Source organism: Aspergillus pseudonomiae (assembly GCF_009193645.1).
Source record: "Aspergillus pseudonomiae strain CBS 119388 unplaced genomic scaffold BDV37scaffold_44, whole genome shotgun sequence".
Classification (NCBI taxonomy): Eukaryota; Fungi; Ascomycota; class Eurotiomycetes; order Eurotiales; family Aspergillaceae; genus Aspergillus; species Aspergillus pseudonomiae.
The window spans coordinates 81,081-108,843 of record NW_022476036.1 but is presented as its reverse complement, the minus strand read 5'-3'; the positions used below and the strand labels follow the sequence as shown (position 1 = coordinate 108,843).

At 51.2% G+C, this 27,763-nt stretch overlaps 11 protein-coding genes across 11 annotated transcripts; 2 read left to right on the top strand and 9 right to left on the bottom strand.

Moving 5' to 3' along the window:
• Positions 1 to 732: 732 nt before the first annotated feature.
• On the bottom strand, positions 733 to 2,139 carry BDV37DRAFT_251324 (glycoside hydrolase family 128 protein). The gene has a single exon (XM_032082287.1). It carries the CDS (start codon positions 1,839 to 1,841, stop codon positions 1,020 to 1,022), a length of 822 nt encoding a protein of 273 aa, XP_031940326.1. The 5' UTR covers positions 1,842 to 2,139; the 3' UTR covers positions 733 to 1,019.
• A 1,950-nt stretch (positions 2,140 to 4,089) lies between these two features.
• Positions 4,090 to 6,713, bottom strand: BDV37DRAFT_284160 (uncharacterized protein; the record flags this gene model as incomplete). Its single annotated transcript, XM_032087446.1, has 2 exons — positions 4,090 to 5,524; positions 6,535 to 6,713. 2 exons carry the CDS (start codon positions 6,711 to 6,713, stop codon positions 4,090 to 4,092), a joined length of 1,614 nt encoding a protein of 537 aa, XP_031940325.1.
• Positions 6,714 to 7,199: 486 nt separating this feature from the next.
• On the bottom strand, positions 7,200 to 7,766 carry BDV37DRAFT_284159 (uncharacterized protein; the record flags this gene model as incomplete). The annotated part of the gene is made up of 1 exon (XM_032087445.1): positions 7,200 to 7,766. The coding sequence occupies one exon, from the start codon at positions 7,764 to 7,766 to the stop codon at positions 7,200 to 7,202; it is 567 nt and encodes a 188-aa protein (XP_031940324.1).
• A 177-nt stretch (positions 7,767 to 7,943) lies between these two features.
• BDV37DRAFT_149962 (putative ubiquitin-protein ligase E3 component (UBR1)) lies at positions 7,944 to 15,324 on the bottom strand. Its single transcript, XM_032078959.1, has 2 exons — positions 8,515 to 15,324; positions 7,944 to 8,457 (listed from the first exon to the last, which is right to left on the bottom strand). Exons 1-2 carry the CDS (start codon positions 14,712 to 14,714, stop codon positions 8,190 to 8,192), a joined length of 6,468 nt encoding a protein of 2,155 aa, XP_031940323.1. The 5' UTR covers positions 14,715 to 15,324; the 3' UTR covers positions 7,944 to 8,189.
• On the bottom strand, positions 15,218 to 16,213 carry BDV37DRAFT_251319 (cytochrome b-c1 complex subunit 9). Its single transcript, XM_032082286.1, has 5 exons — positions 16,012 to 16,213; positions 15,925 to 15,944; positions 15,770 to 15,835; positions 15,660 to 15,708; positions 15,218 to 15,590 (listed from the first exon to the last, which is right to left on the bottom strand). Exons 1-5 carry the CDS (start codon positions 16,021 to 16,023, stop codon positions 15,531 to 15,533), a joined length of 207 nt encoding a protein of 68 aa, XP_031940322.1. The 5' UTR covers positions 16,024 to 16,213; the 3' UTR covers positions 15,218 to 15,530.
• Positions 16,214 to 16,277: 64 nt separating this feature from the next.
• On the top strand, positions 16,278 to 17,367 carry BDV37DRAFT_149948 (putative RNA binding protein Pym). Its single transcript, XM_032078958.1, has one exon. The coding sequence runs from the start codon at positions 16,419 to 16,421 to the stop codon at positions 17,073 to 17,075; it is 657 nt and encodes a 218-aa protein (XP_031940321.1). The 5' UTR covers positions 16,278 to 16,418; the 3' UTR covers positions 17,076 to 17,367.
• hem14 (oxygen-dependent protoporphyrinogen oxidase) lies at positions 17,368 to 19,653 on the bottom strand. Its single transcript, XM_032078957.1, has 3 exons — positions 19,274 to 19,653; positions 18,515 to 19,204; positions 17,368 to 18,448 (listed from the first exon to the last, which is right to left on the bottom strand). Exons 1-3 carry the CDS (start codon positions 19,586 to 19,588, stop codon positions 17,660 to 17,662), a joined length of 1,794 nt encoding a protein of 597 aa, XP_031940320.1. The 5' UTR covers positions 19,589 to 19,653; the 3' UTR covers positions 17,368 to 17,659.
• A 157-nt stretch (positions 19,654 to 19,810) lies between these two features.
• Positions 19,811 to 21,888, bottom strand: BDV37DRAFT_251313 (mRNA-binding protein NAB2). Its single transcript, XM_032082285.1, has 2 exons — positions 21,179 to 21,888; positions 19,811 to 21,121 (listed from the first exon to the last, which is right to left on the bottom strand). Exons 1-2 carry the CDS (start codon positions 21,610 to 21,612, stop codon positions 20,050 to 20,052), a joined length of 1,506 nt encoding a protein of 501 aa, XP_031940319.1. The 5' UTR covers positions 21,613 to 21,888; the 3' UTR covers positions 19,811 to 20,049.
• Positions 21,889 to 22,246: 358 nt separating this feature from the next.
• On the top strand, positions 22,247 to 23,676 carry BDV37DRAFT_251312 (HAD family hydrolase). The gene has a single exon (XM_032082284.1). The coding sequence runs from the start codon at positions 22,591 to 22,593 to the stop codon at positions 23,338 to 23,340; it is 750 nt and encodes a 249-aa protein (XP_031940318.1). The 5' UTR covers positions 22,247 to 22,590; the 3' UTR covers positions 23,341 to 23,676.
• A 341-nt stretch (positions 23,677 to 24,017) lies between these two features.
• BDV37DRAFT_272413 (major facilitator superfamily domain-containing protein) lies at positions 24,018 to 25,954 on the bottom strand (the record flags this gene model as incomplete). The annotated part of the gene is made up of 6 exons (XM_032084866.1): positions 24,018 to 24,699; positions 24,762 to 25,139; positions 25,192 to 25,398; positions 25,466 to 25,589; positions 25,645 to 25,778; positions 25,845 to 25,954. 6 exons carry the CDS (start codon positions 25,952 to 25,954, stop codon positions 24,018 to 24,020), a joined length of 1,635 nt encoding a protein of 544 aa, XP_031940317.1.
• Positions 25,955 to 26,253: 299 nt separating this feature from the next.
• Positions 26,254 to 26,991, bottom strand: BDV37DRAFT_284151 (serine hydrolase-domain-containing protein; the record flags this gene model as incomplete). Its single annotated transcript, XM_032087444.1, has 3 exons — positions 26,254 to 26,780; positions 26,828 to 26,899; positions 26,985 to 26,991. The coding sequence occupies 3 exons, from the start codon at positions 26,989 to 26,991 to the stop codon at positions 26,254 to 26,256; spliced, it is 606 nt and encodes a 201-aa protein (XP_031940316.1).
• Positions 26,992 to 27,763: the final 772 nt, after the last annotated feature.

Below are 27,763 nucleotides of genomic sequence, written 5' to 3'. Positions count from 1 at the left end.
CAGAGTACATGATCTCGGCTGAGGTCTAATTACCTCGCCAAGATGAATGCAGTCAATATCCTCACTCTCCTCGGCACTTGATTACCCGACCATCTTGGCGTCTATCTCAATGACTAGGTAACTAACGAGTGTTCCTGTGAGTAACAATATATTTCCCAAGTGTATACAATGTCTCAATTAACTCCCCTTAACTAATACATATTTATGTATTTCCTAGGAAACAGCATCATACAAAGTTCACCACCTTACATGTACCCGATCCCTAAATCCATTCCCAACCCTAACTCCTCAGACACAACAAACAACCCTAGTTAAAAAACCACCACCACCACCACAAACCTATTAATAACTTCACCCAAAGAAACAAAAAGCAAAGGCAAGTAAGAAAGGGAAATAAAAACCCTCAAACCCCTCTTTCATCGACGGCCCCCCTTTCCTGTTTCGTCTTTTGTTTGTTACAGATCTCAACGCAATCCCTGGTTGCAGTGATGGTGCGTGAACCAATGTGCTTGCATCGTGGAAGAAGGAACCATGGTTCGCAGTGGGGGGGTTTGTGAGGATTTGTTTTGGGGATTGGAGTGATTAATTACATTTCTTTAGAATTGGAAATTGGGATTGGCGTTGTGGCTTTGGATTTTCATTACTTTTTTCTTGCTTTTCTGTTTTATTTCTGGTTGTAGTGATTGATTCCTGGTAAATAGGGCTTGGAACTAGTGACTACGAGTCTGAGACACAAGGGTCTAGATTTCAATTGAAAAAAAAAAAAAAGGTATTTTAAATAGTTTCTTTCCCGTTGATCCACTTCGGTCCCCGAATTGAGGAACTGGAATTGTGAACTCCTACTTACACCGCGATTCCATGGAAGAAGCCAACTGATCCAAGTGAACCAACTGAATAACCTTGGCTCAAAAAATGTAACACCGATCCCTTTTCCTTGCCTAATCCTCTAAAAGTATTTTTTGTTTGTTTTTGGTTGTTTTTTTTTATTGTGAAATATTTACCGAAGCGAAAGTTGCCCATCAGGATTGGTAGGTGTAGGCCTTTCCACTGGCGCTGAGGTCGCTGCCCTCCAGCAAGAAGCCGTCGGCACACATGTAGTAGGCATAGCGACCGATGCCGCTCTGCGAGTCGAGCCAGGGGATCACCTCGTTCAGGAAGTCGGTGGATTCCTGGGTGCCCGAGCCGGCCGTCATGGCGCTGCTGAGAGCGAACTCCGTCACCCAGGTTTCCTGGAGGTTGTACTGGGACGCGAGCTCCTGGGCCTCCTGGACGAAGGTCTTGAATTCGTCGGCCGAGGCGCCGTACCAGTGCACGGCGAGCACGCTCATGCCGCAGTCGGAGCAAGCGTCGAGGAACTGGCGCATCCAGCCGAGACCGACGTCGTTGCCGCCGCCGTTGGTCACGGCGGGCGTCACCAGCTTGGCCTTGCCGCTGTAGGGCGTGATGTATTTGGCGTAGGACTGGGCGGCCTCGGAGGGGGTCATGGCGGCTTGGGAGCTCTGATCGGGCTCGTTGAAGCCCATGATGTAGTTGCAGCCACTGCCGAGCAGGGTTTGGATGGTAGTGAACCACTCGCCGAACATCTTGCTGCCCCAGAGCATGGGCACGAACTCGACGTTCGAGGGCAGGGTGCCCGAGGAGACCATGTTCCAGTCGTAGGCCCAGGAGATGGCGCCGCTGCTGCTCAGGGAATGGACGGTCGAGACGTCATTGTAGGCGGCACCGCGCTTGTTGGAGGAGCGCTTTGTGACGTGCACATGGGAGTGCTGGTGGGCGTGAGGGGCGGCCACGGCAGTGGAGGCGACGAGGCCGGCAGCGATGAGCTTGGTGAAGGAGACCATTGTGATGGGCTTTAGATTCTGTAATTTTTCTCAAACTTGGTAATGCGGGTGTGACCAGAGAAGACCGGTTCTCTAGATAAAGAAGGTCGGTTAAAGCAAAGACAGTGGCGCTTGATTGTACTCAAGCGGGACTTCTCAAAGGAATGACAGATTGACCGTGCACGGCACAGGGCAATACTAGATAATGAGTGTGGGAGGGAGAGAAAGTGAGAGAATGCGGTACGGAGGAAGGAGGGAAGAAGGAAGAGAAAGCAGGAGGTGAGGGGGAGGAAGTAAAAAGGGTTATATAGGGCATCCCTCTTGCCCTGCCCTAGTCCGGTGCTCGAGTGGAAAAGATATCCTCGAGGGATGTTTACATTTGGAACTATACTCTTTTATGTCTAGCTGGTCATGGCAGTCTTGGAGAATTATTGGCATGCGAATTATTATTATTCTTAGAATGATAATAATTATCAATGGATTTCTGTTCCTGTGCCTGAGTGCCAGCTCCTCCCGGAACCACGGATGCGTCACCAACGGCACCGAATGAGCTTCAGGGCAGACCTCCGAAACACCATGACAATTCTTTTCAATTACTGCATGAATCAGTAGTACTGCACAGTACCGCTGGTCACCTCGGGATACCTGTAATGGGAAATTAAAATCTCCTACCGTCTCTGCTCTGAGTCTTCTCTTCTTCTCTTGGATGGGGACGTCCGTCGGACAGTCGGAATGTCGACAGCCAGTCAGAGGGACCACAACGCAATCCGACCTGCAGGTACAGGTACACACACTTGTCGGTGTGGGAGAGGAAGTGATGGATTGTACTGAAATGTACATTGGACATGCAGGACACTAAAGGGGCGCTACACTAGTTCAAGCCCACTCCACTGCGGATCCATTGGCAGTCCAGACCTGGTCCGCCGGGTAATCTGAATGACAACTCTTCCGCTCCCTCGTATTGTTTACACATCAGATTCTCCGGAAGACCTGTCGAATATTGAAAATGCCATGCAGCAGATGGAGGACAAAGGTCTGATTCAGGTCTGGGGATGTTCTCTCTCTGTCGCCGAAGGAACCGCGATTGATCGGCCGTGCCAGAAAATCTGACGAGCGTCCAGATCGGCCACCGGGAACGAGTTAAGCATCAGCCGGGGTCAAGACTAACGGGACTTAAGTCCAATCAGCCGTTTTCTAGCGCCCGTCGGCCACCACATCTGAAACGAAGGCGAACGAACTCCCTCACAGGTGACGTGTGCCGCAAGCCATCTCAATATATTGATGGCGCTGCCGGTCCTATTTTTGGGCTCGTGGGCGGAAGGACGCCAAATACGGTCTATATAGCCCCTATGTTTAGGCACCGATGTTGTCTCTCTGTTTGTCCTTCTCGTGCTTTCTTCTCTCGGGTGCCATGGATAAAACGCCCCCCTGAGGGTCTTCCTCGTCCGGTATTAGCGGCTGTCAACCATAACCTGGGCCCGGCCTATCAATCCAGTGGCCCACGTCTCGACTTGGCCGCCCAAAGTCAATCTATGCCAATGACAACCGTCCTAACCCACCATGGCGCTCTGCAGTCCTCCACATATGGAGACGCACATGCTCTGGCCAGTGGCGAGAACATTCAGAGATTTCTTGTCGAACGGTCTTCCAATGGAACCAGTGAGTGGTGAAGCAGACGAGGAATGTTCCCCGAGCGTCTCTTACTCATTCGGTGAGGGACCGTTGCGTCATCCATCCTTGACTCGTCCTGTCCGTGCGGAGATTAATTATCTGGTGCAGACGGTTTTCCCGTCGGCGTTCTAATCACTGACAGAATCTCATGCATGGATCAGTTCATTATTGGTATTGCAGCCGACCCTAGACTGAGTAACACTCGGCCCTCTGGCTGCGATGCGATACTTGACATTGAAACATAACCCTTCCTTGCAAGGTACACGAGGGCTTCCTCATCTGGCCAACCATGGATCACAGAGACAGTGTTCAAAGCGACTTCGGTAATTTAGCGAGGTTGCTGCATCGTCTCTTTGCTGGCGGAATGTCGCCGAGCATCGATGTGGTGGCGATCATCCCATCCGTATATCGGATAGAACACATGACCGACCATCTACAAATATCAGTATGCCCTAGAACCAGGATGGACACAAGTACAGGTCACAGTAAAGAGACGTAGCGGGAAGAAGAAAAGAAGGAAATGAAAATATATATGCATAGATCCAGAAACACAGTGGTATCACAACTCATGAAATGCATAGAATACAATATCGCGCTCTCAATCTTTCTTCCTTCCGTCAAGCACACGCATCACATCGGAGACACTGTCCTTATCCCCCTTCTTCTTCTTCGGTCCACGCTTTCTCTTCTTGCCCCCACGTTCCTCCAGGATCACCTCGTCGTCTTCGTCGTCCTCGACGCGACTGCTTCCGAATCCAAGATCCATATCCATGGCATCCAGCTGCTCGCGACGGCGGGCTTCTTCGAGGAACTTCTTCCTTCGAAGGAGAGTCTCCGAGTCGGCGTCTTCTTCTCCATCGCCAGCGTCATCGTCTGCCGAAGACTCGGCTCGTCGCAAGGCAGCAGCCCGTTTGAGGGCAGCGAGCAGGGTGGGATCTTTGGTGAGAGGATTCGAACGATCTTCTTCAGTAGTCTCCGTCGTAGAAGTCGAGAAGTAGTTGCGCGGCTTGGCTGGTGCTTCACCTGACGGCTTCGGTGTCTCCTTTGGCGCTGCCTCCGTGGTGTGGGCTGGCTTCTCTCCAATCTCACCATCTGAGTCCGAGTCCGACGACTCGTCACTCCCGAGATCGCCAAGAGGGTTATAGTCGTCACCCACACCCGCAAAGATATCGTCATCTTCATCCTCCGACGGAGCAGACGCCTTCGCCGCCACCTCAGCCGGCACCTCCATACCCAACGGCTTCGCATCCTTATCCGGAACCAAGAGACCGCCAGCATTGGTCTCACCCGGCTTATCCAACCACCTCACCTTCCTCTTCGTCTTGCCCTCCGCATCCGTAATCTGTAGGATCTCCTTCCGCCGCCCATTCTCATCCTGCTCCACCCACCTCTTCTTCTCGACCTTCGAATCCCCGATCCGCTTAAACTTCGACCCTAACGCCGGCTCTGCCGCCTGCTCCTCAGCCGCCGCGGCAGCAGCCCGACTCGCCCTCAACTGCTTCAAAATCTCATCCCTCGACTTCCTCCCCGGCGGCGGCGCCATACTCCCTTTCTTCTTCTCCTTCTCCCTCGGCGCAGAAGGCAACTCCCCCCCCGTCCCCTCCTCCAACTTTTCCAACTCCTCATCCACATCCCCTACCGGCTCCTCCGCCACCTCCTCCTTCTCCTCCTTCTTCTCCACATCCTCCCCAGCCCTCACCCTCCTCAACAACTCCCAATCCAAACCCTTCACCATATGCGTACTGTTCAAATCACCACCCACGCCCAACTCCCCGCACAACTTCTCAAACGTCTCGCGATCAATCTGCCCCAGCTTCACCATCTCCTCCAACGCCTTAATCCTCTTCTCCAGGTCATCCCCACCTGCGTCCTCTTCCCCGGTGTCTCGTAACCGCGCCGCCCGATCCTGGTACCCGGCCGGTAACTTGGTGCCCTTCGGCGCCGCAGACGAGCGGAATCGTTTCGGGGCTGGTTGTCCGTCGCGTCGGTATTCGGCTAGTTGGCGCGCGAAGTCGACGCCTGATACGGAGCGACTAGTAGCATAATATCATTTAGTTTCTTTTTGCTTTTCTATTTAACGGTAGTGTAGAATAGAAAAATACGTACGGGGTCATAGGAATGCTCGAGCGCATCCGCGACCCGAGCAGGGCGGGCGTTGCGCCGCCTCCGCGAGAGGCATTTTGGGATGGAGATGTACTCGACTGGGATTGTTTTTGGGTCGAGTTGTTGTTATTGTTGACGAGGAGACGGCGGAATTGTTCGTTGTTCATCTTTTCTTATTTCTTTGCTCCGGTCGGTGTTATCGAGGGAGATAAGAGAGGTAGGAGGTACTGTACAAAGTAGCTTGGCTACCTGTGAGTAAGATTGAGAAGAATCGAAATGTAACTGAACGAGAGGAATTGCGATTAGGATATCCTCATTTATTGTCTGGTCATTCTTCGTATTGAGGTATGCGTTGTGGTAGTTGCAAAATTGGAGGTAATGAGGGAAGCTTGACTTTGTCGGCGGAAAGAAAAAGTAAGGTCACGTCAAGCATTCTTGGCGTCGGTGAGCTTTATTAAATGGTTCTTCCTCCATATTCTCTTAACTATATACCTTTTTCTTTCCTTTTTTTCTTTTCTCTTCTCTCCATCCTAGGGCCTGATGGCGTATTTATGGGATTGTACTGTTTCAATATATGACTTGTTGTCCTTTCCTATTTACTTCTCTTTCTCTTACTAGTTGTGGTCCAGAGACACACACTATCAGCTTTTTCGTCATTCTAGTGTTGGAAAACAACATGTATATATCGTGATCTAATTCTGGGCTTCTGTTGTTTGGTTTCCTCGCCATAGTCAATAACGATAAATTAATGTACCTCAGAAGCGCCACACCCCGGTCATAGCACTGAATAACAGGTATAGCATATAAAGAAAACAGTGTTGCACTAGTCTCCTCAATTGGAGAAGCAATCTTGACAGTCACGACCTGCTTAATAGTCTCAACCTCCACTCAGATATCGTCCCCGCTGGGTCCAGTGCCCTCACCCGGAGCTGTAACGTACTGCAGGAGGTACATGGGAACATCTTCATCTGTTCTATCGTCCTCCCACAAGGACCATAATCGGCCCCGATACTCCTCGGAGACTGTATCATTTACACTGAACCAGTTAGTACCGATATCGACCAAATCGGGCTCAACAGTGTTATTGCACGCAGAAGCCGGCTGATCGGCTGCATACATTGCTTGGGATGTTGGTGCATCGAGCCCTTTTTCCACCACACCTCGGCTTCGTCTGTTGAATCAGACTGATAGCATCTGACAGGTAGATGTAGAGACTGAGGAGTAGAACAAGTCGAACAAGTAAATCGGTCAATCTGCATTTTCGTTTTGTCCGAAGGAGAAAGAAAATAAAAAGGCAGTGGTCAAAACCAATGATGGGGTTATCAGCAAGCTTTGTAGTTGGATGGATGGAATATGAAGATGTGGTATGAGTTGGGGAACACTCTCTGTGATCAGATCAATTGGATTCCATCAGCCTTTCGGGGCTGCGGAGGGAAGGAACGTATAGGCTTCACCTCACCTCCGTAGCCATGATTCCTTCATAATTTGCTTTAACCCTGATTTGTGGCTACCCTTACAGATCGAGACTCCCGGATCTTCATGACACCAGGAAGCCGGCACAGCCATGAACCAGATATGTGTATATCAACCGTTGAAGACCTGGAATCAGTACACCACCTCATAGTTCCAGTTAGAAAAAGCTCGAATCCCAACAAGACTCCGTTTCAACCATTCTATCCTCTCGCTCTCACAACCCTTCACCTGACAACCAAACGTGCCTCTCGCCTTGAGACTCATCGTCGTGCTGATATGCTGCAGCAAGCGGACGACTTGTGCGATTTTGATTCCCTGATCACAGGACATATCGAAGATAATTTCCTCCACCCCGTGCTTCCTCGGAATCGCCCGACAGGCCGTTCTCCAACTCTGGACGAGTCGAGACATGTGCGGCCCTTCAATATAGCCGTGCTTTTCTTCCAGAGTCAACGGTACCCCCGAAATGGGATGCAGGATTTTGAGACGCAGTTTGCGCATCCCATCGCGGATTTCCACCGTTTCCGGTGTGAGATGCTCGAACAGCTTCTTTAGTTCGTGGGGGTCTTGGAAGACGAAGATACACGTCGATGGGTCTTTTCGGATATCATCTAGTGGGATCTCCGCATTTACGGCTTCACTGGTACAGCATGAAACGTTTCCAAGATCGTTGATCGTGATGGACACTTCGGTGGTCATCTTGTATTGGGGAGGGGATGTCCTTATGTGGACCGCCAGGGGCAATCCACAGAATGACAGCACGGTCTACCGGATGATGCAACCAGTGCATGTATATGTGGGCTTTGGATGATGGCCCGTGACGTATACGTACTGCAAGGGGAAGGATGGGGTCATAGGTATTGACGTTCTATCCGTGGTTCCTGACCTCAAGTTTGCCAAAGGAGAAGCTCGAAAATTATATTAAAGCGAATCATACATTGGATCAACTGGAATATGTATCTGAGAATGGGGGAATTAAAGAAACACTAATGCAAAATGCTGGTCGTAATGACTTTTGGATCAAGACATGGGAATAGTAATGCAAAGCCCGTCTCAACTGCACATGAGACATCAAAAACAGGTACATGAATGCTAAGTCCGTTCCGCATAAGGCCACCACCCCTAGATAGTTTCCCAGCCTCCATTGTTGATGTCAGCTTCTAATTTCCGGCTGATCGTCGCGGGAATGCCGTGCGACAACCATACGTCGCGCAGGAGCCGATCGTATCGTTTCTGGTTCAGGATCAGTTGGCGATTGCGCCGGAGGCCTGGGTCCACCTCCCCATGGCGGTCCAAGTAAGGTGCGTAGTGCCAGGAGCCGTGGTGGTTGTGGAGATACAGCACTGTGCATTTGCGAATATTGATGAATAGCCCGATGTTCTTGCCGCATCTGGGGAGAGACAGTTAGTAACCATGCGTGATAGCACTGGGCCTGGGGTAAACATACTTTTGAACGTGCTGATTGCAGCCACCCATCTTGTTCTCCATACAGCACACGGCTTGCGAGCAGAAGATGTCTCCACAGAAGAGGCAGATACTGGGGTCGCTTAGCTCCTTTTTCGAATTCGGGCAACGTCGCCGGTTAGCCTCCTCAATCAAACTGTCGTAATACTTGGGAAGCCCAACGAGCTCGAAGATGGCCGGATGAGAGAGACTGGGCCATAACTTATGATCGCCAATGCGGATGCCTGAACGCGAGGCGTTCCAGTGGAAGATCCAGCCCGATATCACAGCATCGAAAGGACTGCCACTCTCCCTCGCCGTGCTGATAGACGCAAGAATATCGTCGATCGAAGGAAGGTGCAGAGCCTTAGTGAGACGGTCCAACTCGGACACACCCAAGTCGTGGAACCCGGTGTTGGGGAACTCAACCCCGTGCTGCACATGAAGTAGGATAACAGCCTTGCGCAGGAAGGTCAATGCGTAGCTCGAAACCAGACGTCTCAACGCAATGACCACGCCGGGCGTTGCAGAATCCTCCCCGTCCTTGACGTAGCCACTCTCGGCAGGGAATGATGATCCTTCTGCCCGTCCAACGGAGTTCGACTTGAGCTCTGCAACGATAGAGATGAAGAATTGCCTGGCGGACTTGTACCGCTCGTCCGACAGCTCCATATCCAACAGATAATGGGCATCACCATTATGGGCCAGTTCTTCCTTCAGTCCGAGCGGCCAAAGGATGTAGGTCACAGCGACCTTCACAATCTCGGCCACATAGCACATCTGGATGAGATGGCGAATGTCAATATTAAGAATTGGTAGCAGGGATAAAGAGCATTCAGCCAGGAACACGAAAATGTCTTTGCCCAGGAGTGGCTCAATTTCGCGGACATCATCCAGCAGCGCCGTTCCGCTCAAGCAAGGATGACCCACAAACAATTGGCAGATCTTCTGGCGGTGCATCTCCTGGATCTCGTCAGCGGAACGGGTGTGAGGTCCATTGCTGTCATGCAAGCACCCAACCGCGGCGTATGTCAAAGCGGACTCAGCTAGAACGCGGAGGTGGGTCAGGGTTAATTGGGGAATCTTCTCCAGCAGAGTCGATCCTGGCTCCGATTCCACCCCGCGCTGCTGAATTTCAGCCGCAGCGATGCTAAAGCCGAAGGTCTGGAAGAGCGAATCCGTGTGGACGAGGTCATCTGTCTTTATGGTGTCTGGGTGATGGCTGAATGTTGAGTAGATGTGGTTCAGCCGGAGCGTCTGCTTGAGCCGCTTGTAGATCTGCAGAAGTTCAGACATTGGGCTGTCACCTGGGCTGGAAACCTGCTGGAGCGGACTGGCAGCGGGAAGGTCATCTTGTGATGGGAAGAGACCAGGCACCGGCATCCTCGCTTGCTGAACATAATGGGCGGTCGATGGCAGTGGGGATGCCATTAATTGGTCTGTTTTGGAAGCGAGTGGGGGGACCAAGCTCTTATTGAGGTAGTCAAGGAAAAGGTCCTGATAGGACTGCTGCTGTATTTTGTTATGTTCCATGAGCAGCGCGTAATTGCGTGGATGAGACAGCGCAGACTTGACCTCGCCAGCCATGAAATCCTCGAAGGACACAGCGGTGTGTAGTGCACCTGGATAAGATTCTTCCTTGCCCTTCCAAGTGATCGGTAGGAATGCATTGCCCAGAGCCTTACAGAGAGGGCAAACGAACTCGTTGAAAGTCAGACGCTCGGGATGGTTTCGTGCTATTTGCTGGCTCTGGCGTCGCTGAGTAGCCGTGTAATAGACCTCAAAGCAGGAATAGTGCATGATGTGCCCACAGCCCGTGGTGACAGGCCCACGCAGGGTATTCTTCGCATTGAAGCCTTTACTCAACCCAACTTTCTCACTGATAACCTCCCCGCCAGTTGAATCAAGCCGCTTCACCGTAGTGCGGTTTTCGCCTGCGACTCCAAAAGGCCGCACATTTTCGGCAGACTTGTCCAAACTCAAGGGCGTCTTCAACACCTCCCGGATCCAGTCGGGGTCTCGTATATCTGTCTGCCTCATGATACCACTATCTTGAACCAAAGCGAAAGTTCCGTACAGTCTGGAGTCACTTGTCTCCTCCTGGCAGAGAATACAAGTGCCGCTCGGATACTTCCAGAGCTTAGTTTCAGGGGCCGCTTCAGGCTCGGAATCCATGTCGCTGAAATCTTCTTCGCCCCAGTCGATCGCGCCTTGGCTGTTCAAGAAGTTTTGCTGTTGCTGCTGGAATTGAGCCATCACCCTGGCCTGTCTTTCAAGAGCTTGCTTCTTCTTGATCTCTTTCTCATTGTCAGTGTCGATGGCGGGAGAATTTGTATCGACCCTGTCAAACGGGAATTTGAGCGTAGCTGTTGCAGAAGCATATGCACGAGGGCGCTTTTGCCAAAGCTTCTTAAGGATATGACGGATTTTAGGACCACAAGCAGAGAATTCACCCATGATCGAAATCTTCTCTAGGAGGCCAACGATGGTCAGGTACCCGGCCTGGGTAGCTCTGTCTTTCTTTAGCGCGTGAGACACGAATGACTCCATCGGCTCTTCCGTCATCCCATCTTCCACCGTGCTGTCTTCCAGAGCAGCAGCAAGGATTAGGTGCAAAACAACTTGCAAGAAAGTTTCGACACGGGTTGGTGGGATATTTGGTGTGCAGTATTTCGAGGAGACAACGTAGTCAAGGCACTGGTGAACAATCTGGGCAAATAGTAAGGTCCTTGTGAAGCGTGGAAGGCCGATAAACGCCCCAGAAGTGATAGGCCGGAGTTTAGGTTCGAACACCACATCAGATGCCTTCTTGCCGGTTTTCTTCGCCACCCATTCCTTGTATATATTCTCCGCTTCGTCTCGCTGGTTCTTGGTATAGTGGGCGCTGTACGGATCGATGAGATCGATGTATTGGGATTTTAGTTCGAAAGTGCCGGTGTCATTCAGCCCTTCAGGGGGGCGGAAACTTGCTACCTCTTCCAGCACGTCTTGGAAAACGTCTGATTCGAGCAGCTTGTCACTGAGGCGAGTCGAGAGGTCCGAGAATGACAGAGGCTTGAAGCACAAAACGTGTGCAATGTCACGACGAATGTTTTCGCACATCGCGGCATCGCCATCATCAATGGCTGTGAGCGAGTTCCGATCCGTCAACAAGATGACAAGCAAATGCACAAACTCTTCGGCAACATCGATGATTTGGTTATCTTCGTATCCAGCACGTGGCATGTAGCTTCTTGTCATCCAGTCCACCATGCCGAACCTATCCGCAATCGAGGCAAGGACACGGCTTGGGTTACAGGTTACAAAGGCCGTCTGAAGCAGGAAGATATCGCGGTAGTATGCGAAATCGCGAGACGATACGCCACGGTATTGTGACATCTGATGTCGGAGACTGAGCCCGTTGCGGACCCACATGCCCGCCTTCATCTGGGCCAGCCAGGCACAAACTCTGAGAGGGTAGTCGAACATGGAGAGAAGTAAATCTTCTGGGGCAAGACTGCTATCGTGAATGAAATTGTCGTTCGCGAGCTGCGCTGCCTCAAGCAGGGCATCGCGCATCAAAGAGCTGCTCATGTTACGGCCACATTCAAGTAGCCAGGATAGAGTGTAGTGCAAGGCATGATGGAAACTGATGGAGCCTCGTTCAACGACGAAGTCTACGACACGGTGGCGTGAGACCTGACCCGGTTGGTCGTCGCCCTCGAAGTCAAAGAACGGCAGCGATTTGAACCGAACGTACTCTTTGATCTCCGCCTGGTCAAAACGCTTGCGCTCGATTCCGGTGGAGTGGGCAACGGCGGCAACAGTAGCCACTCTGAGTGCTCGTAGCAAGTTCTCACCGCCGTCGACTTCGGGCTTGCGGAATGCTTCGCAGAATTGACGGCACAGCCTATTGATTTCCCGCATGAGAATCGATGCGCTAATCCAAGCGTCCGTCTCGTACTCGACGTGCTCTCCTACGGCACGGACATTGGGGCAGATACCCTGCGAGAGCTTGACCAAGTCCAAGAACTGGTAGAGATACTGTTCCTCAGTCCGCACGCGGTTCTGCACATACTCGGATAGCAGAAGATACCGTAGGTCCAAGAAGAAGTGGTAAAGGCGCCTGTTTGTCACGGAACCAGCATCGAACGCCAGCGTCGCATTGGGGTTTACCTCGTATGGCTCACCAACCTGCCTCGTAGTTAAGAACGTATATAAAATGGATATGACCTTAGTCAAGAAGTTCCCTCGAAGGACTATTTCCTCCGTGATTGAAGGTGTGGTAAGAAGCTGCAAGGAGAGGTTGACAATGGAATGATCCGGCTCTCTATCGGCAATCAGGTAAAGTTGCGCAAGTGCAGTGTAAAGAGCAGATAAGCGCAAGCCCATGATCCGCTTGAACTGAGGGACATTCACGACGGTGCCAATGTAAAGATCGCGAAGATCGGTACGCGTTTTCTTCCAAAGCCTGAGGTCGAAAAGAATCATCCAGTCGAGCCGTGTGCGTTGCCATAAATCCTCATATGGAGGGACATTTTCCCCTCTCTTAGGTACGGACGATCTGACCTGCCAATAACTCGGGGTCTTTGCCGGGGAAGGCTTGACTACACCAGAGGGTGTTTTGGGGATGGGGACATAAGACGCCGAGGCATCATCGTGTGTCTCACTGGAGACCGAATCGTTAGGGGCATTCTGCGCCTCAGTTTCAATTGCTTCTGCGGGTGGTTGCTCGTCGTCGTCGTCTTCTTCTTCTTCTTCCTCTTCCTGTTGCTGCTGTTCGTTGTCAGGGTTCTGTCGCTGACGAGCGAAACCTAAGAGAGCTTGGATAGTATCCAGAGCGTCATCCGCATTTCCCATCACCATATCCTCATCCTCATCTTCAACTTCCTGGCGCAGCCTATTCAAATCCATCTCCATGTCTTCGTCGTCATCGTCGTCATCATCATCATGGCCCTCGACGAAATCTTCATCGTCCTCAACCTCTTCGTTTACACCCTGCTCATCGCCGTTTTCGATATCCTCATCCTCGTCATCATCATCCGCAGCCAATACTACTTGGCCCTGAGGCGATACAGTGAGCATCACTGTGCGATACGGTGCATTATCCGACTTCTGCTGGTCATCGAGACCTTTCATACCAATATCGGCATTGAAGGCTCCGCTGCCGCGGCGCCATGGACTCAGCAGTTCCTCACAGACGGTATGGCGTAAAATCTCGTTGTCCTCAAGAACACTGCACCCGGAAATATCTGCAAGCCACTCCACGATGGTCCCGCACATTTGCTCGCGGAACGTATCCCGGGCGGACCGGATTGTCACGGTGACCTTGATCTGTTCGATGATCCTTGACACGGCCAATAACCTTTGTAAATCTTTCGAGTACTTGACCACACTCCGTCCGTAGTCATTGGTCTCCTGGGCCCTATCGTTTCCAAAGGAATCCCGCTCTCGACAAGCCCGGCTGACTTGATGAGCAACATCGCGAATGGTATGCTTCTCGTCGTTCCACAACGCGAGCGCAAACTCCGGCTCGTCCTCGGCCTGATCACCCTCACCATACCACCCCGGGCGTAGCCGTGATGCCTCTTCATCCTGCCTGATACCCTCTTCCGTCTTGGGCAATCTCAGCTGTTCCGGCGAGCAAGAGAGCACATCACAGAAATAGTCGAGCACACGAGCGACCGTCAGCCGGATGTTATCCACCCACTCCCGGGGGAGCTGCGCCTGCTCCCGCTCCTTGCCCTTTTTATCGCCGCTGTCCGTATGGATGGCACAGAACAGCGGCAGTCGCCAGGCCTCCTCATCACCACAGTCGCAGCATCCGCAATTCCCCGAGGAGATAGAAATCGTATACTGGTGGCCGGTGTGGTCGGAGGAGTCGAAGCAGCGGCTGCACAGCACGCAGGTATCATCGGCAGCGCAGGTGTTGCATCGATACGTCGCCTCCCCAGCTCTGAAGATATGACCACACCGCTTGCCCCGCGCAGCTTCCGTATATTCCGCCCCTTCCTTGGCGCCCTGAGCTTCTGCTAGCTTCCAGGGCCCGGTTGGCAACCCGTCGGAGAATAGCTGTCGCAGGCGTTCTTCGTTGTGACCGGCCAGCGAGCGGAAGAGGAGCTCGAGCAGATCTTTCTCTGCTTGGGGACCGTAGCGGTAGTTGTGATTGGAAGGAAGCCGTTGAAGGCCTTCACCAAGGATCCTCTCACATTCTGTAAGCATCATTTATCGTCTCTAGTCGGAGCAGAGGAGACGCATTCAATTTGCACGAGTATCGAGCGAGGGGAGTGACGGCGAGCTAACAGCTCCGTGTGGCGGGACGGAACTGTAGTCCGGGTTGTTCGCGATAAGGAATGAACAAAATCGCTCGAGAGCGTTTGAGAGGCTCCTCAAACGGAAAGTTTAGTGGTATGTGCAAGGCGGGGGTTGATTAGATTAGGGTGAGGCTAGTGAAAAAGGAAAAGACGAGAAGAAAAACCTATCAGTGAACGCTTAGTGATCCGATATTCGACAGCGATCGATGTCACTGTGGGGGGGAAAGATTTGGTGGGAGTCAAGACGAAAACAACCTAACGGGCAACCCACCCATTAAGTCTCTCAGGTCATTAGTAGCCTTCGTCCGGAACTCGTCGTCCCTTGCATAGATAGTGAAGGGAAATCACGGCAATCGAAAAGGATCGAGTTAACAAAGCAAAGGCATTTGTCGTAAAGAGTGACTGGAACTATCCGATGGTGGTTGTGGTCGGGTTTATCCTCTTAAGTATGACATCGAACAACGGCGCTTGGCGCCACTACCATCTTGCAGCTCCTGTTCTCCCCACCACCGGAAGCATAAATTTATAGACCACAGATGAATGCAGGAACACAGTGATTGGTTAGAGAAAATGCAGCAAGTGAATTCCAAGGTGAATACAGTGTTAAAGATTCTATTTCATACAAGGCACACGCAGCATATACCAATGTCTCTCCAGTGCTCGGCTGTATTATAACATGGGACCGACGACTTTCCCCAGGCTGGATCCATCAATTACTGCTTTTTCTTTACTCGTCATCCTCCTCATCCTTGACCATGTACTGGTGCTTGATGTCCTTCCATTGACGCTGTAGAATCCGTCAGTGCGATAGTTCTAGATAATCTCATTTCGTCAGGGTCGACAGGTAGAAACGTACGCCGCGGTTCATGGCGTCCCAGATACGGTTGGAGCCCGAGTCATAGGCACTGTTTGTCAAAAGCTGGTCAGCCGTCTGTGATCACAGACCAAGGTCAAGTCGACACGCACATCTCGAAAGCGAAGGCACTGGAGAAGATGGCCGTGAGGTAAACAGCGTTCCTGCGGATCAGGCCCCTAGATACCGTGGAAAGATCACAGGTTAGTGAGACCGAATATATAGTCAACGAGACCGTCGTCGGGTGATCCGGGGAGGGGAGACATGCTGGTAGATAGCGGAAGCGATCTGGAGCGGTAACCACTGTGGTTAGCCATTGAACATCAGTAGTCAATTCCAAGCAAGAATCACTTACAGCGCCGGCCATTGTGATGGGTTTGAATTAGGGAATGAGGGCGGAGAACGGAAGAGAGGCAACAAGGAGACGGGGACTATGTCACAATGGAGGAATGCGAGGTTGAAGTTTCGAGCCGACAAGTTGGCCGGCGCGAAAAGCACCAGCGGGAATCACCGGGACGCTGATTGGACGGCCGGAACCAAGTCTGTGCAGAGCCTCCGAATGGCCGCCTCAGGAAACCACCTCAACTCACGCTCTCGTCCCTACAAAATTATTGTGGCCCAATTCCTCTCGCTTCATACCTCGTCACCGTTGGGTCCTCCCCGGGGTCTCTAATAATTACCGCATATTCCTAATATTACTTCATTTCGAGTCGGCCGGAGGAAACAATTAAACTCTATTCTACCATAAAATCCCCCACAGCCATGGCTGCCACGAACTCGGGAATCACTACAGACGAAGTCACCGGGGAACGCTTTATCCCCTCATCGGTCCGTGCCGATGGCTCCAAGCGCCGCGAAATTCGTGTCCGACCCGGTTATCGCCCCCCTGAGGATGTGGAGCTGTATAAGAACCGCGCTGCACAAGCCTGGAAGAACCGTGGTAACACCGGAGTGCCTGGTGCAGAAAGCTTGAAAAGCGAGAATGAAAGCCCGGCTAAAACAGGCACGGCGGCGAGTAACAAAAATGCCAAGCGAAGGGAAGCGAAGAAGAAAGCCAAGGCAGCTCAGGAAGGAACAGCTTCTACCGAGGGCAAAAATGTAAATGAAATCGACAATTGGCGTGCTCCGGCTTCGGGCGCCGATAAGAAGCAATCTAATGGATCGGATAAGGCCGCTGGAGGAGCTGAAGAAACGATCGACCCAGAAGCCGAGAACGAAAAGAAGGCGCGCAATTTAAAGAAGAAACTCCGGCAGGCACGCGACCTACGGGACAAGAAGAACCAAGGAGAGGCCCTGCTTCCCGAGCAACTGGAGAAGGTGATCAAGATCCAGGAACTGGTCCGCCAGCTGGACGCACTCGGATTTGATTCGAACGGCGACAAGAAAGACGAATCTGCGGAGAAGGAAGAGAAAGTCTGAGCCCAATACGACATAGGATCGACCACGTATTTTATATCAATCCAGTTGTTCTTCCGGCAGCCGTCCTATGATAGACAGTCTACCGATTGGGTCTCGATGCTGTTCATATTGATAGCCGGAAAGGCTTTTTACTGTCAAAGCTTTTTCGAGCAAACTAGTGCCTCTGTGGTACTACGCAACTACTCTTGTCAAGTGAGACGAGGCTTGGCCACATCGCGGTTGGAATTTGAATCTGAACTGCATATATGCAGCTACCGGCGTACTACCGCCTGTCAGCTACTCGAGGAACTCTGATATGGAAAATCTCAGTGAACTCCTTGTCACTCATACAGGAGCACTGTCCTATGAATTAGAGTAATAAAAGTCTCTGGCTACCCATCTCATATTCTATGTGGCACGTGTCTGTTCTTCTTCACTTCGACTTGAATGTATCTATCAGTCAGTACGGACCTACTCTGGGCAACTCGTTACGCACTATGTTCTAGAAAAGAAGTCTGAAATACTGCGAGCTTTTTCATATGTTGGCGAGATTAGCCCAAGTCAATATAATACAGGTCATAGAGTTCCATAGAAGGATCTCTATCTTAAAAGTGTTTGCGTTCGCTCCTGTACACTTCCGCCCATCGTACCGGAGATGTGACGATGCCGCCCTCCAACTCCCATTTTTCATAGTCGAACCTCCTCCAGGGGCGGTCGCCATCGCCGGGGCCCAGCTTTCGAGCACCGACGCCGTACGACGCCGCTAAATACCCCTGTCGGATACAATCCGTCACACCAACGCCATTATACCAGCTTCCCGCAAGAGTAAGTCTGTTGTTAAGCTCATGCCGTGTGGACCGGGACAGTTCGCGCATGCGAGACAGGTGCCCAACAGTGTATTGAGGGATGGCATTCCGCTGCAGCCGGCTGCTCGTTAGAGTGGGTGCGTCCGTAATACCTAGATGTCGGTGAAGCAACGCACGACACATTGCAACGGCTGTGTCATGGTCGGGATAATCGGACTCCTTCCACCCATCCCACCAATGGCCACCCATCATCACCGTAAGCTTAGTACCGGGTGCCGTATCTTGACCGACGCTAGAATCCGATCCGAAGATAACCCCTAATGCCCTTTCGGGATTTTGCTCATAAGGGATCGACCGCGGGATAAGATATCCAAAACCGCTGACCGGGAGGAGGTCTGGGTTAGGGAAATACAAGTTGACAACCATGACTGTTACAGCATAATTGTGCTCTTGAAGATTCCGAATAGTACTTTGAGGTACTTTCTGGTCTTCCATGGTCGTGGTCGCGAGCTTCTTTGCAAGTTCGGGAGCTGGAATTGTAGCAATTACGCGGTTGTGGATTCGAGATCTGTCTTTTCCAGATCCAACCTACAACGTATATATGTTAGTAGAACGACCAGTAGCGATGAATAGGAGGCTTTCCCGGTGGCTTACAATCAGGTCGTGGGTCGTGGGATTTTGAGTAATGGACTTAACGTCCGTATTCGCCAAAACGTCAACCTTCTTAGATTTGCTCAAAGCATCCGCCAGGGCGTCCGAGAGCTGGCTTAGACCGTCTTTCAACGTCAGAACGCTGGTCTTGTTGACAAGCGTCCGTAAGCTTTTCCAATACATCCCAGGTTTCTCATGTGCGACAGATTCCAGGGCCAACAGGTCATCCATGGACATAAGCTTGACATCAGACATCAAAGAATTAATGTAGCCTCCGATAACGCGGCGTTCATCATTCTCAAGGTCCCGGAAAGTACCTATCAGTGTCTGCGCGCTTAACCGACTTATGTCACCTGCATAGATGCCATGGAATAAAGCTGAAACGAGGTTGTCTGCTACCTCTGGGCACAATCGGCGCGACACGAAGTCCGCAACGGATTCATCTGAGTTGAATGTCTTGTGGTCCGGAGGAGCCCGGACTGGCTCCAAGATAGCGCTCGCCAGGAGACCTTCGAAGACCGGCTCCCGCAGCATAGCATATATTGGGTTTGTAATGTTTTCGATCGGTCCGGCATTGGGGTCCGGCGCGGGCATACGGACAAGGTGATCGGGATAGTAGATATAACGATTGCGCGCGGCAGGCGACGAGCTGCTCGTTAAGAGGACGTCATCATGTAGGTCTAGCTCGACGAGCTGTTATACAAAGCAAAGCGTGTTAGCTCTTCATGTTCGTAGGATAGGGCATTGCATGGGCTACTGTACCAAATCGAGAAGGGGTAGACACGAGGGGACGGCGGTCCGCAAGGTCCGCGGGCCATACTCAAAAACAACGTTTCCACCTTCGACCGGAATCTTTTCGGACAGTAACCAGCCCCCTACACGAGGAGCCTTCTCGTATAGGGTGATCTTGGAGCAATTGGGGTCCTGCGATAGCCGATACGCTGCTGTGAGACCGGTGATGCCACCGCCAATGACGGCAGCATCGTACGTGGAGGAGTATCTCTGGCCGATGCGGGCGAACGCCAATGGCGTGCGCACCCCCCTGAGTGCACGGCTAGGGACACATGGTAGTCTCATCTCCGCAATTAGAGAGAATGAAACCGCGCGTGAAGATTGAAGAGGAGCATGGTTGGAAAAACAAAGGTGGGAACGTTGCTGCGTGCCTCCATCAGGTGAGCTGCTCCAACAGGCTGCCGGCGGCCGGCGGTGTAATTGTATGGAAATTACATAAATTTCCAGGTTCCCAGCCCTATTCTCAAAGTCCTACCAGTATTAATGAGTATGAATGGTTGACAGCAGTGGGAAACGAAGACAGCGCCATGCAATGGCGTCGAAGATTTCATAATATGATATCCAGATCTATTTACAAAGCCAGTTTGATATTCTTTCTGCCAGTCCTATAGATAAATTCAAGCAAACGCCCTTGCCACCAGTCACCCATCGTCCGCACGGAAAATAATACATGATATGATATTAAACCACATGGGGAATTTTAACTGAGAGGTCATCAAAAGGAATCATAGAGATCGCTCTTTCAGTTATGTCGCAATCTCTTGGTTGGTTTGGGACGGCTCTTCGGCGCCACCGGGTTTAATCAGTTCCTCTGCACCGTCCTCATTGGAAACGAATTTCCTCTCGCTCACATGCGCCTTCTCTTGTCCGTCAGCAGTCCACACCTTATCCGCAAACGCTCCTTTCTGGCCCTCGGCGTGTTTGTACGGGCACGAAGGGTTGAGACAAGGATTAAACTTGCAAGGCGTCTGGACATGCGTGAACTTGCACCCTTCAGTCGAGCAATCTGCACCATTCCGGCATAGTGGCATCGAGGGATGCTTGAAGTGGCAGTGGGGATTCGCACAATGAGGGAAGAACTTGCACATCTCTTCGGCTTGATGCGCTGACTTAACGGCGGGTGACGGATGGCGACCGGTGCACTTCCTGTTTTTACAAGCGGCTCCATAGGTACATGGGTCAGACACATCGACGGGAGTGCCCTCGGGGGCAGCTGGTGACTGATGCGCAAATGGGCAATCTCTCCGGGTACACCGCAGATTGAAGCGACATATCGAGTCCGTGTTGCTTTCATCCTGCTCACCACCCTGGTCGGGCTTTGTGTCCATATCGGTATCGACATTCTTGTCGTCTCGCTTGTTAAAATGGCGGCGTCCCTGCTGGCGTTCCACGCGGTCAAACAATGAACGGCCCTGTTGCGGTCCGTTCTGTTGGAAAGCTGGGTTGATCGCTGGAGATACAAAGCCGGGCATAAACTGGGACATCATCCTTGCTTGCTCTTCGAGTAGAGACATGAGATGCATCTGATCTTGCGGGGTCATGTTCATCATGTTGCCTGGGCCACCCGGCATTTGATTTGGTCCCATACCCATACCCATGCCACCCATCGGACGACCGCCTGACATCCTTCCTCCGCCATGCTGATTGAAGCGACCCTTCGTATGATCACGGCCATGAGAGTTAATACGTCCACTACCGGGCTGGCCACGAACGCGGTGTAACGCAGAATCGCCGCGGTCTAGTTGACGATTGATCTGGTTAAGCATCCTACCCCTCCCGCCTGGTCTGTTGTTGCGCATGGCTTTCGGTCCTGTCGGTCTATTGTTTTCTGTGTCAGCCCAAGTCGCCACCGCAGAGTCGAAGGGAGAAACCCACATCGTATCATTTGCAGCTCCGGTATCGCCCATGCTCATATCGGCATCCATAGCGCCATCTCCCGTCACCATCGCTTGGTTATTGGTGGCGTCTTGGTCGTTGAAGGATGGAATGGCCTGCGCAGAGTCGGTTTCAATTGATTGTTGAATACCCCCGCCGTTGATCTGTTGGTTGAGGAACTCGACCTGTTCGAAGAGCCATCTCGAAAAGTCCAGGGCCTGTGTATCGCCTTCGCCGAGTCCGAGGAGATCATTGGAGAGTTCGCCAGCAATCTGTTCTTGTGTCTTGCCGTTGACAAGCATAAGAATCACGTATTCGGTCAACGCTGAATCATCGCCGCCGTCGGAGCTCCATCCCATCTCTACCAGCTTCGGCTGGATGACATTACTCAAGGCCTCCGCAAGGGGAGTACCAACAGCAACTACCGTAGTCATGGCGTAGAACTCGCGCAGTCGAAGTCCGGCCCAGAGGAAAAGATAAGGAAGGGGAGTCGAAAAGAAGTCTGCCCGATCACTCGCACTCGCGCGTTGGAAAACCTGTTTAGAAAGACCTCCCTTGTCTTGCGTGGCAAACAGTCGGACGAAGACTAAGCAGTGCGGCGTTGTTCCAAAAGGGGGAGAGAACAAGGGTATAACAATGAGTTGGTTGTTTGTTTTTCATTTCATGACAAGGAACTTTGATGATGATGAAAGGTGCCAAGAGGCTCCAGCCACATCGTCACGTGTGACAGCTGTGGGTGGCGGTCTTTTGTGCAAACAGCACAAACATCTTTATATCTCGTCCCTCTCTACATTACCACGAATGCCTTTACAAAATACAGTTCATTTTCTTCTAAAATATATTCACAGTGATTAATTCATCCTGTACATTTGTTTTCACTCTGTTTGAATGTGTAAAGTCCAATTGTGGTTGTATTACAAGCTAAACCTCTAGCGCGACTAAGGATTCTGCCAGTTGACGGATCTACCAATTCCTACCAATTATGATCAGCAATTCACCTCACTGTGGGCTGTAGCAACACCGTAGAAGTTGTAATGCCTCAAATAAGTACCTGCACTGTTTAGTGGAAGTGGCAGAAACTAAAGGGAATATATACTACAATCTTCTCAAATCAATATTCTCCCCATTCTACTACAGAAGCCTTACTAGCCGCACGATATATATTTCCAAAAAGCGAATGCAAATCGACACCATCACGTCATCAAAAGGCCATATTTCGCCGTCTTACCAGTGACTCATCCTGTAAAAGTCTAGATAAATGTACTGATAGGTACACTAGCGGTATTTATCTACAGTCACACACTCAAACGATGTATATACACCATACCCCATGAGTCATCAACAAACACATACAACCACCTGGATCACGAGCCACGACCCAGAGAAGCCCTAACAAGTCATCACTGGCAACCATGTCCCAAAACAACCAAGACCAGGATCGAGCCACCATTCGAACATCATTGTCCTCGAAAACATGGTTCGGGTTCGACCTCGATGACACACTGCACGAGTTCCGCAAGGCATCTGCCCAAGCATCGTCTGCGGTCTTCACAGCGATCTATGAAGAAAGCCCGAATGTCAATATCGACGAGCTCAAGTCATCCTACCGGGACATCCTCGTCTCAACGACAGCGGGTGCATTCGCGGACGGGAGGACATCAGCCGACTATCGCAGAGAACGGTTCTCGCTTCTTCTTCAGGCACATGGGCTGGAGGCGCAGCCGGAGAGGCTGGTCCGTCTCCTGGAAGTCTATAAGAGTACTCTACGGGCAGCTCTGACGTTGAAACCGGGGGCACTGCAATTACTCCAGCGGATTAAGAGTCTCGGGAAGAAGGTCATTGTGGTGACGGAGGGGCCACACGATGCGCAGCAGTGGACTGTGGAGGAACTGGGGCTGGTACGGTACGTTGATGTGCTGGTCACGACTAATGAGGTTGGGCTGTCGAAGGTTGATGGGCTGTTTCCTGCTGTCTTGGAAAGGTATGGGGTCGTTGCAGAGGATATGGTGTATGTTGGGGACAATGAGAACCGGGATGTTGTCCCGGCCCGCGCTGCGGGTGTTTTGGCTTTGCTGTATGATGAGAAGGGTGGGTGTCGGTTGGATGATTGTGCTGCGCTTCGGGTTGACTCTCTAGGAAAGCTGGAGGATCTGTTGGGCTAATTGGTTTGCAAAAGGAGAGGGCTGAAAACGGTATGTTTGTGTGTTGGTAGGCCGGTAGAGTCCCAGGGTACAAGTCTAGTCACCCGGATTGGGCCATACTCTTTAGTCTATGGGTGTGGAGTCTATAGAGGTGTCATGGCCTGTCATTCAAGCCGCGATATAGGTGACTGAGCTATCATATCGACAGACCGTGCATATCCAGATTGACGCCATTGCCTAAGTGCTCAATACTCAAGAATTGTGGATCCCTGAAGGGAGTGGTGAGGATGATCTCTTCCAAATGCAATAGGAACTCAAGGTATGTTCTATGTGGAATTCAGGCTAGTCGTAGGTTGTGTGGACTCTGTGGAGCGACAAGGGTTTAAGCACTTTAAGCCAAGAAGGGGAGACATTTCACCAATAAATATCCCTTGCTTGCTCCCACGTAGAATAGTATACACGACTTCTGTACACCTGCACAGAGATAAAAAGAAAACAATTATTTCAAACCTGCAGTTTGATCAATACCCAGCCCCTTGCATGGTTATCTAGGATTCTTCTCCGGAAACGGAGTAGGACCGGGGAGCTCACATACCACTTCAGTTGCGGCCCACTTCGAAGGTCGCGGCAGCCTCTCTGACCGTATGGCTACTAGATCCTATGGGGACACACCTTCATGTCCAGGTGGACGTAAATAGCTAGCGTTTGAGATACCGCACATTTGAGCGCTTCCAAATCAGGGCGACGGCCAGCAACTGAGCCACGGCGAATCCTCCCGCAAGTCTCACCTGTGCACTATAGGCGGCCGAGTAAGCCTCCCGGACCTGAAGTTGAATAGAGGGGGGAAACATTTCAATAGTATCGCTGGAGGCGAGCAGGCGGTCGAGTTGGTCAGGATTCAGGGTCCCCGACAGTCGATTCTTGAGATAGTCATGTAGAATGGTAGCTGCTGCCGCAACGCCCAGAACACCACCCAGCATTCGAAGCTGGAGCCCGGTGCTCAAGGCGATTGATTGATCTTTACCATCGACCACAAGCGGCGCCATCATGTAGAATGCCGCTACAGTGGTACCTGTCCCTAGTCCAGCCAGGACAAGATATCCATACTGTGCAGCTGAGGTCTTCGTGGCGAAAGTGGTTTCAGAGAATAAGAAGAGACCAATCACCTGGAGGACTATACCGCCGAGTGCAATGTAGCAGAATGGTATCCGAAGGCGCCCGGCTAGTACAGAGCAGGACATTATCCCGACTGGGGTGGTTAACGCGTAGGATAGAAACCTGACTCCGGCGCCGATCGGGGAACAACCATCGACGATCTGAAACCGCTGAGGAATCATAATGATACTGACAGTTAGTGGGAGGCCAGTTGTCAAGAATCCCCTGTCATCTTGATAAGTACACGCCCGAGGAAGAGCCACTATTATGGACAAAGGATCGCTTACAGGGCAGCGCCCATGAAGATCCGGTTACTCGCCAGTCTCCAGGGGAACATTGCGTGAATATCGAGGCCCTTCTTACCGATGAACCACTCCCACAAAATGAATATGATCCAGAAGATTCCGGAGATAACTAGGAAACTGATCACAAGACCAGACGACCATGGGTACTCAAAGTTACCTTCTTGCAAGGCTGCGATAGCAAATGAGGATGCAGCCAACAGGGAAAAAGCGCCAAAGATGTCTACCCGTCGGAAGAAAGTCTTTATCTTCAGCCCAACTTTCTTGTATGTAAGTGAAGCAGCTTCAGCAGACGGAGCATTGGGGAAGTTAGCTGGAAGCACGACAAGTAAGAGTATCCAGGCAAAGGCCCCGGCTGGAACACTGTAGCTGTTATCAGAACCAGTGAATGATGGTAGAAATGAGGCGACCCTACTTGCACAAGAAAGCCCAGCGCCAATCGCCCTTGTCGGCAACAGCGCCTCCAATCAAAGGGCCAAGGACAAGTCCAAGGGACAAGATACCACCAGCGACAGAGCTTATGGTGTCATACTGTCGGTAGGGGACAATACGGACGAAGGAATATAGTGTGAGAGAGTATACACCGGCACCGCCTACCCCTTGAAATGCCCGGCAGATGATTCTTGCATGGATACGATCAGTTTATCGTCATCTCGGGTCACAGTGGAAAGGAAGAATGACGAACGCACAGTTGACTGAGACTTTGTGCACCTCCGCAGCCACCGGAGAACGCCGTGAACATGACGAGAGCAGCGAGTAGACTTGTTTTCAGTCGCCAGATATCACCAGCTTTCGACCAGACCATAAGAAATCCTAGAGTGAAGAAGCTTAGTCAAGGAACATTCTCTGAACGGACCGCGTCGAGTACCGCTATAGGTAAGCAAGTAGGATGTGATGACCCAGCTGCTTCGACCAAAATCGTCGAAATCATTGGTGATGGTAACCAAGGATGTGCTCACAATCGTGGCTTCTATGCCAGTAAGAAAGAGAGCTAGGCCAAGCCTGCAATGAATCAACACATAAGGATATTAGCAAATATACAGCTCGTTCGCACAGATTGTTCCATACGCAAAGGCCCCGAGGTATAGGGGGAACCCGTGTAAAGCACCTTCCCATTCTATAGTGTCTTCACTGATAGTCCCACTGACACCATCGAGAATCTGTTTTTCTTCAGACATGGCTGCCTGGGTAGGTAGTACGTGTAAGACGCTGTTGGATGCTGGTTCTTATTCAGGCTCCGCTACCTGAGTATGGGCTAGGGCACCTAAACATGAGGCCGAGAGGCTGACACGCAGGGTCTTCGGAGCATGCAGAATGTAATAAAAGGAGCTGCTAGGTTGGCCGGCCGCCTTACAGGGTAGTGAGACAGTACTTTGGTTCTGTAGCTACGCGTTCATACCGTCTCATTGGTTTATAACCTGCTACGTAGGTGGTTACACAGTCACTTTCCTGCAAGGGGACCTCCACGATTCCGCGTTTATTTGCCCTCAACTTGGGAGACGGCCCGATTGATCACCTTGGCTATGGATACTGTGTTCTCAACTGAATCAGGAATTTCGTGGCCGTTTGCATGCACGAAGACGGATCGTTTTTCCGGATCACAAAATTCCACAGCTCTCCTTGCGTCCGCAGCTTGTGGGTCCGCCGATCCCCAGATATGGGCAGTGGGTATGTCAAGCACTCTCCCAATTTGGGCGGAATTCAGATATGCAATTTGGTCACTAGCCAATGCATCGAGATCGTATGGCTGGCTGGCGTTCGAGAAAAATACAGCCACTTTGAATGGCGAAACATGGGATCTCACTCCCTGCTTCGTCCGATCCCAGTCCATCAACAATGACAGTGCCATAGTAGCTCCCAAGCTGAACCCAATGACTCCGTCAAACGGGCCCTCCTCCTTGATGTACCTCTCAAGGTCGCAAGCAGCCTGTCGGCATGATTGCGGCTGTTGAGGGTCACAAAAAGCGAACGTTGCTTCGTTTGTTTCGGTGACATGTTGAATGGCTGTTCTATTGTCAGAAAGGACTATATGAGGTAGAAGGTCACCTTACATGACTCCCAGGGCACTACTCCTTCGACAAAATCATAGGTATGTTGGTTGCCAAGCTCATATCGAATAGCAGCTGGGCACGCAGTTAGCCTATCAGTTTTGGCATGCAGCTAATGATATTTATTTATTTACCTGTTTGCTGTTCAAAGGTCTGAGACAGTCCATATTAGTGAGTCTTCCCTAAGCCCAAATGAGTTCAAAGTAATAGTGCTTGCCTGGGAATTGCTTCCAATGCCATGTAGACTAGAGAGGGTTAGCCGGTCCAACTGTGAGTTAGCAGGTCGACGAAATGTACCAGAGAAACCTCATTTGGACGGATTTCAGTCGGACAAGGTCGAAATATCGTTCTAAAGAGCATAAAAGGTAGAGAATGTAGACTTGAGTACTCTGTCGAACGGGGGTTCCAAGGGATTTCATCTCGGGGCTGGAGGCATTTAAATAAACCAATACTTTTGTGATAACCATATACGAGCACCTCCATGCGTGAAAGTTACATAGTATTCTGTAACATACGTCGGAATGTACATGGAATTTTAACACCGAATCAAGTGCATATTGGGTTTTATGACGTTCTACCAGAAATCGTGCAGCCCTAGCGCGTGGCGGGGCTTCATTATGAGAAAGGGACAAGATGGATATTCCGTAGAGCTTCCATATCATTTGCAAGGTTTCCTCGTCGGAGTTGCCAGTGGGAAGCCCTAAATGGAAGGTCCTGGATCGGCCAATGATTCAATGCCATGTAGGCGTTGCGACGACGAAAGAGCGGCGCGATATTCTCTGCCTGGCAACCTCCAGTGGAGCTGCATGGACGCCTGCCTCCTTCTCAAAACCGTATGATACGTACAGATCATCAGAGTGACAAGGGCCATGCAGCTTGCATAAAGAAGCTGCATAATACTTGTCGCGCTATCTTGTGACTGAAGTCAATAATCTCCAG

Excerpts from the sequence above, each read along its gene's own strand:
- BDV37DRAFT_251324 (XM_032082287.1), bottom strand. The coding sequence starts at position 1,841 with ATGGTCTCCTTCACCAAGCTCATCGCTGCCGGCCTCGTCGCCTCCACT.
- BDV37DRAFT_149962 (XM_032078959.1), bottom strand. The coding sequence starts at position 14,714 with ATGATGCTTACAGAATGTGAGAGGATCCTTGGTGAAGGCCTTCAACGG. Across the intron at positions 8,458-8,514 it reads TGCAATCAGCACGTTCAAAA|ATGCGGCAAGAACATCGGGC; the intron begins GTATGTTTACCC and ends GTCTCTCCCCAG.
- BDV37DRAFT_251319 (XM_032082286.1), bottom strand. Across the intron at positions 15,836-15,924 it reads ATCGCTTCCGCTATCTACCA|GGGCCTGATCCGCAGGAACG; the intron begins GCATGTCTCCCC and ends CACGGTATCTAG. Across the intron at positions 15,709-15,769 it reads AGTGCCTTCGCTTTCGAGAT|TGCCTATGACTCGGGCTCCA; the intron begins GTGCGTGTCGAC and ends TTTGACAAACAG.
- BDV37DRAFT_149948 (XM_032078958.1), top strand. The coding sequence starts at position 16,419 with ATGGCTGCCACGAACTCGGGAATCACTACAGACGAAGTCACCGGGGAA.
- hem14 (XM_032078957.1), bottom strand. The coding sequence starts at position 19,588 with ATGAGACTACCATGTGTCCCTAGCCGTGCACTCAGGGGGGTGCGCACG. Across the intron at positions 19,205-19,273 it reads GTCTACCCCTTCTCGATTTG|CTCGTCGAGCTAGACCTACA; the intron begins GTACAGTAGCCC and ends TTTGTATAACAG. Across the intron at positions 18,449-18,514 it reads CCACGACCCACGACCTGATT|GTTGGATCTGGAAAAGACAG; the intron begins GTAAGCCACCGG and ends TATACGTTGTAG.
- BDV37DRAFT_251313 (XM_032082285.1), bottom strand. The coding sequence starts at position 21,612 with ATGACTACGGTAGTTGCTGTTGGTACTCCCCTTGCGGAGGCCTTGAGT. Across the intron at positions 21,122-21,178 it reads GGAGCTGCAAATGATACGAT|ACCGACAGGACCGAAAGCCA; the intron begins GTGGGTTTCTCC and ends AGAAAACAATAG.
- BDV37DRAFT_251312 (XM_032082284.1), top strand. The coding sequence starts at position 22,591 with ATGTCCCAAAACAACCAAGACCAGGATCGAGCCACCATTCGAACATCA.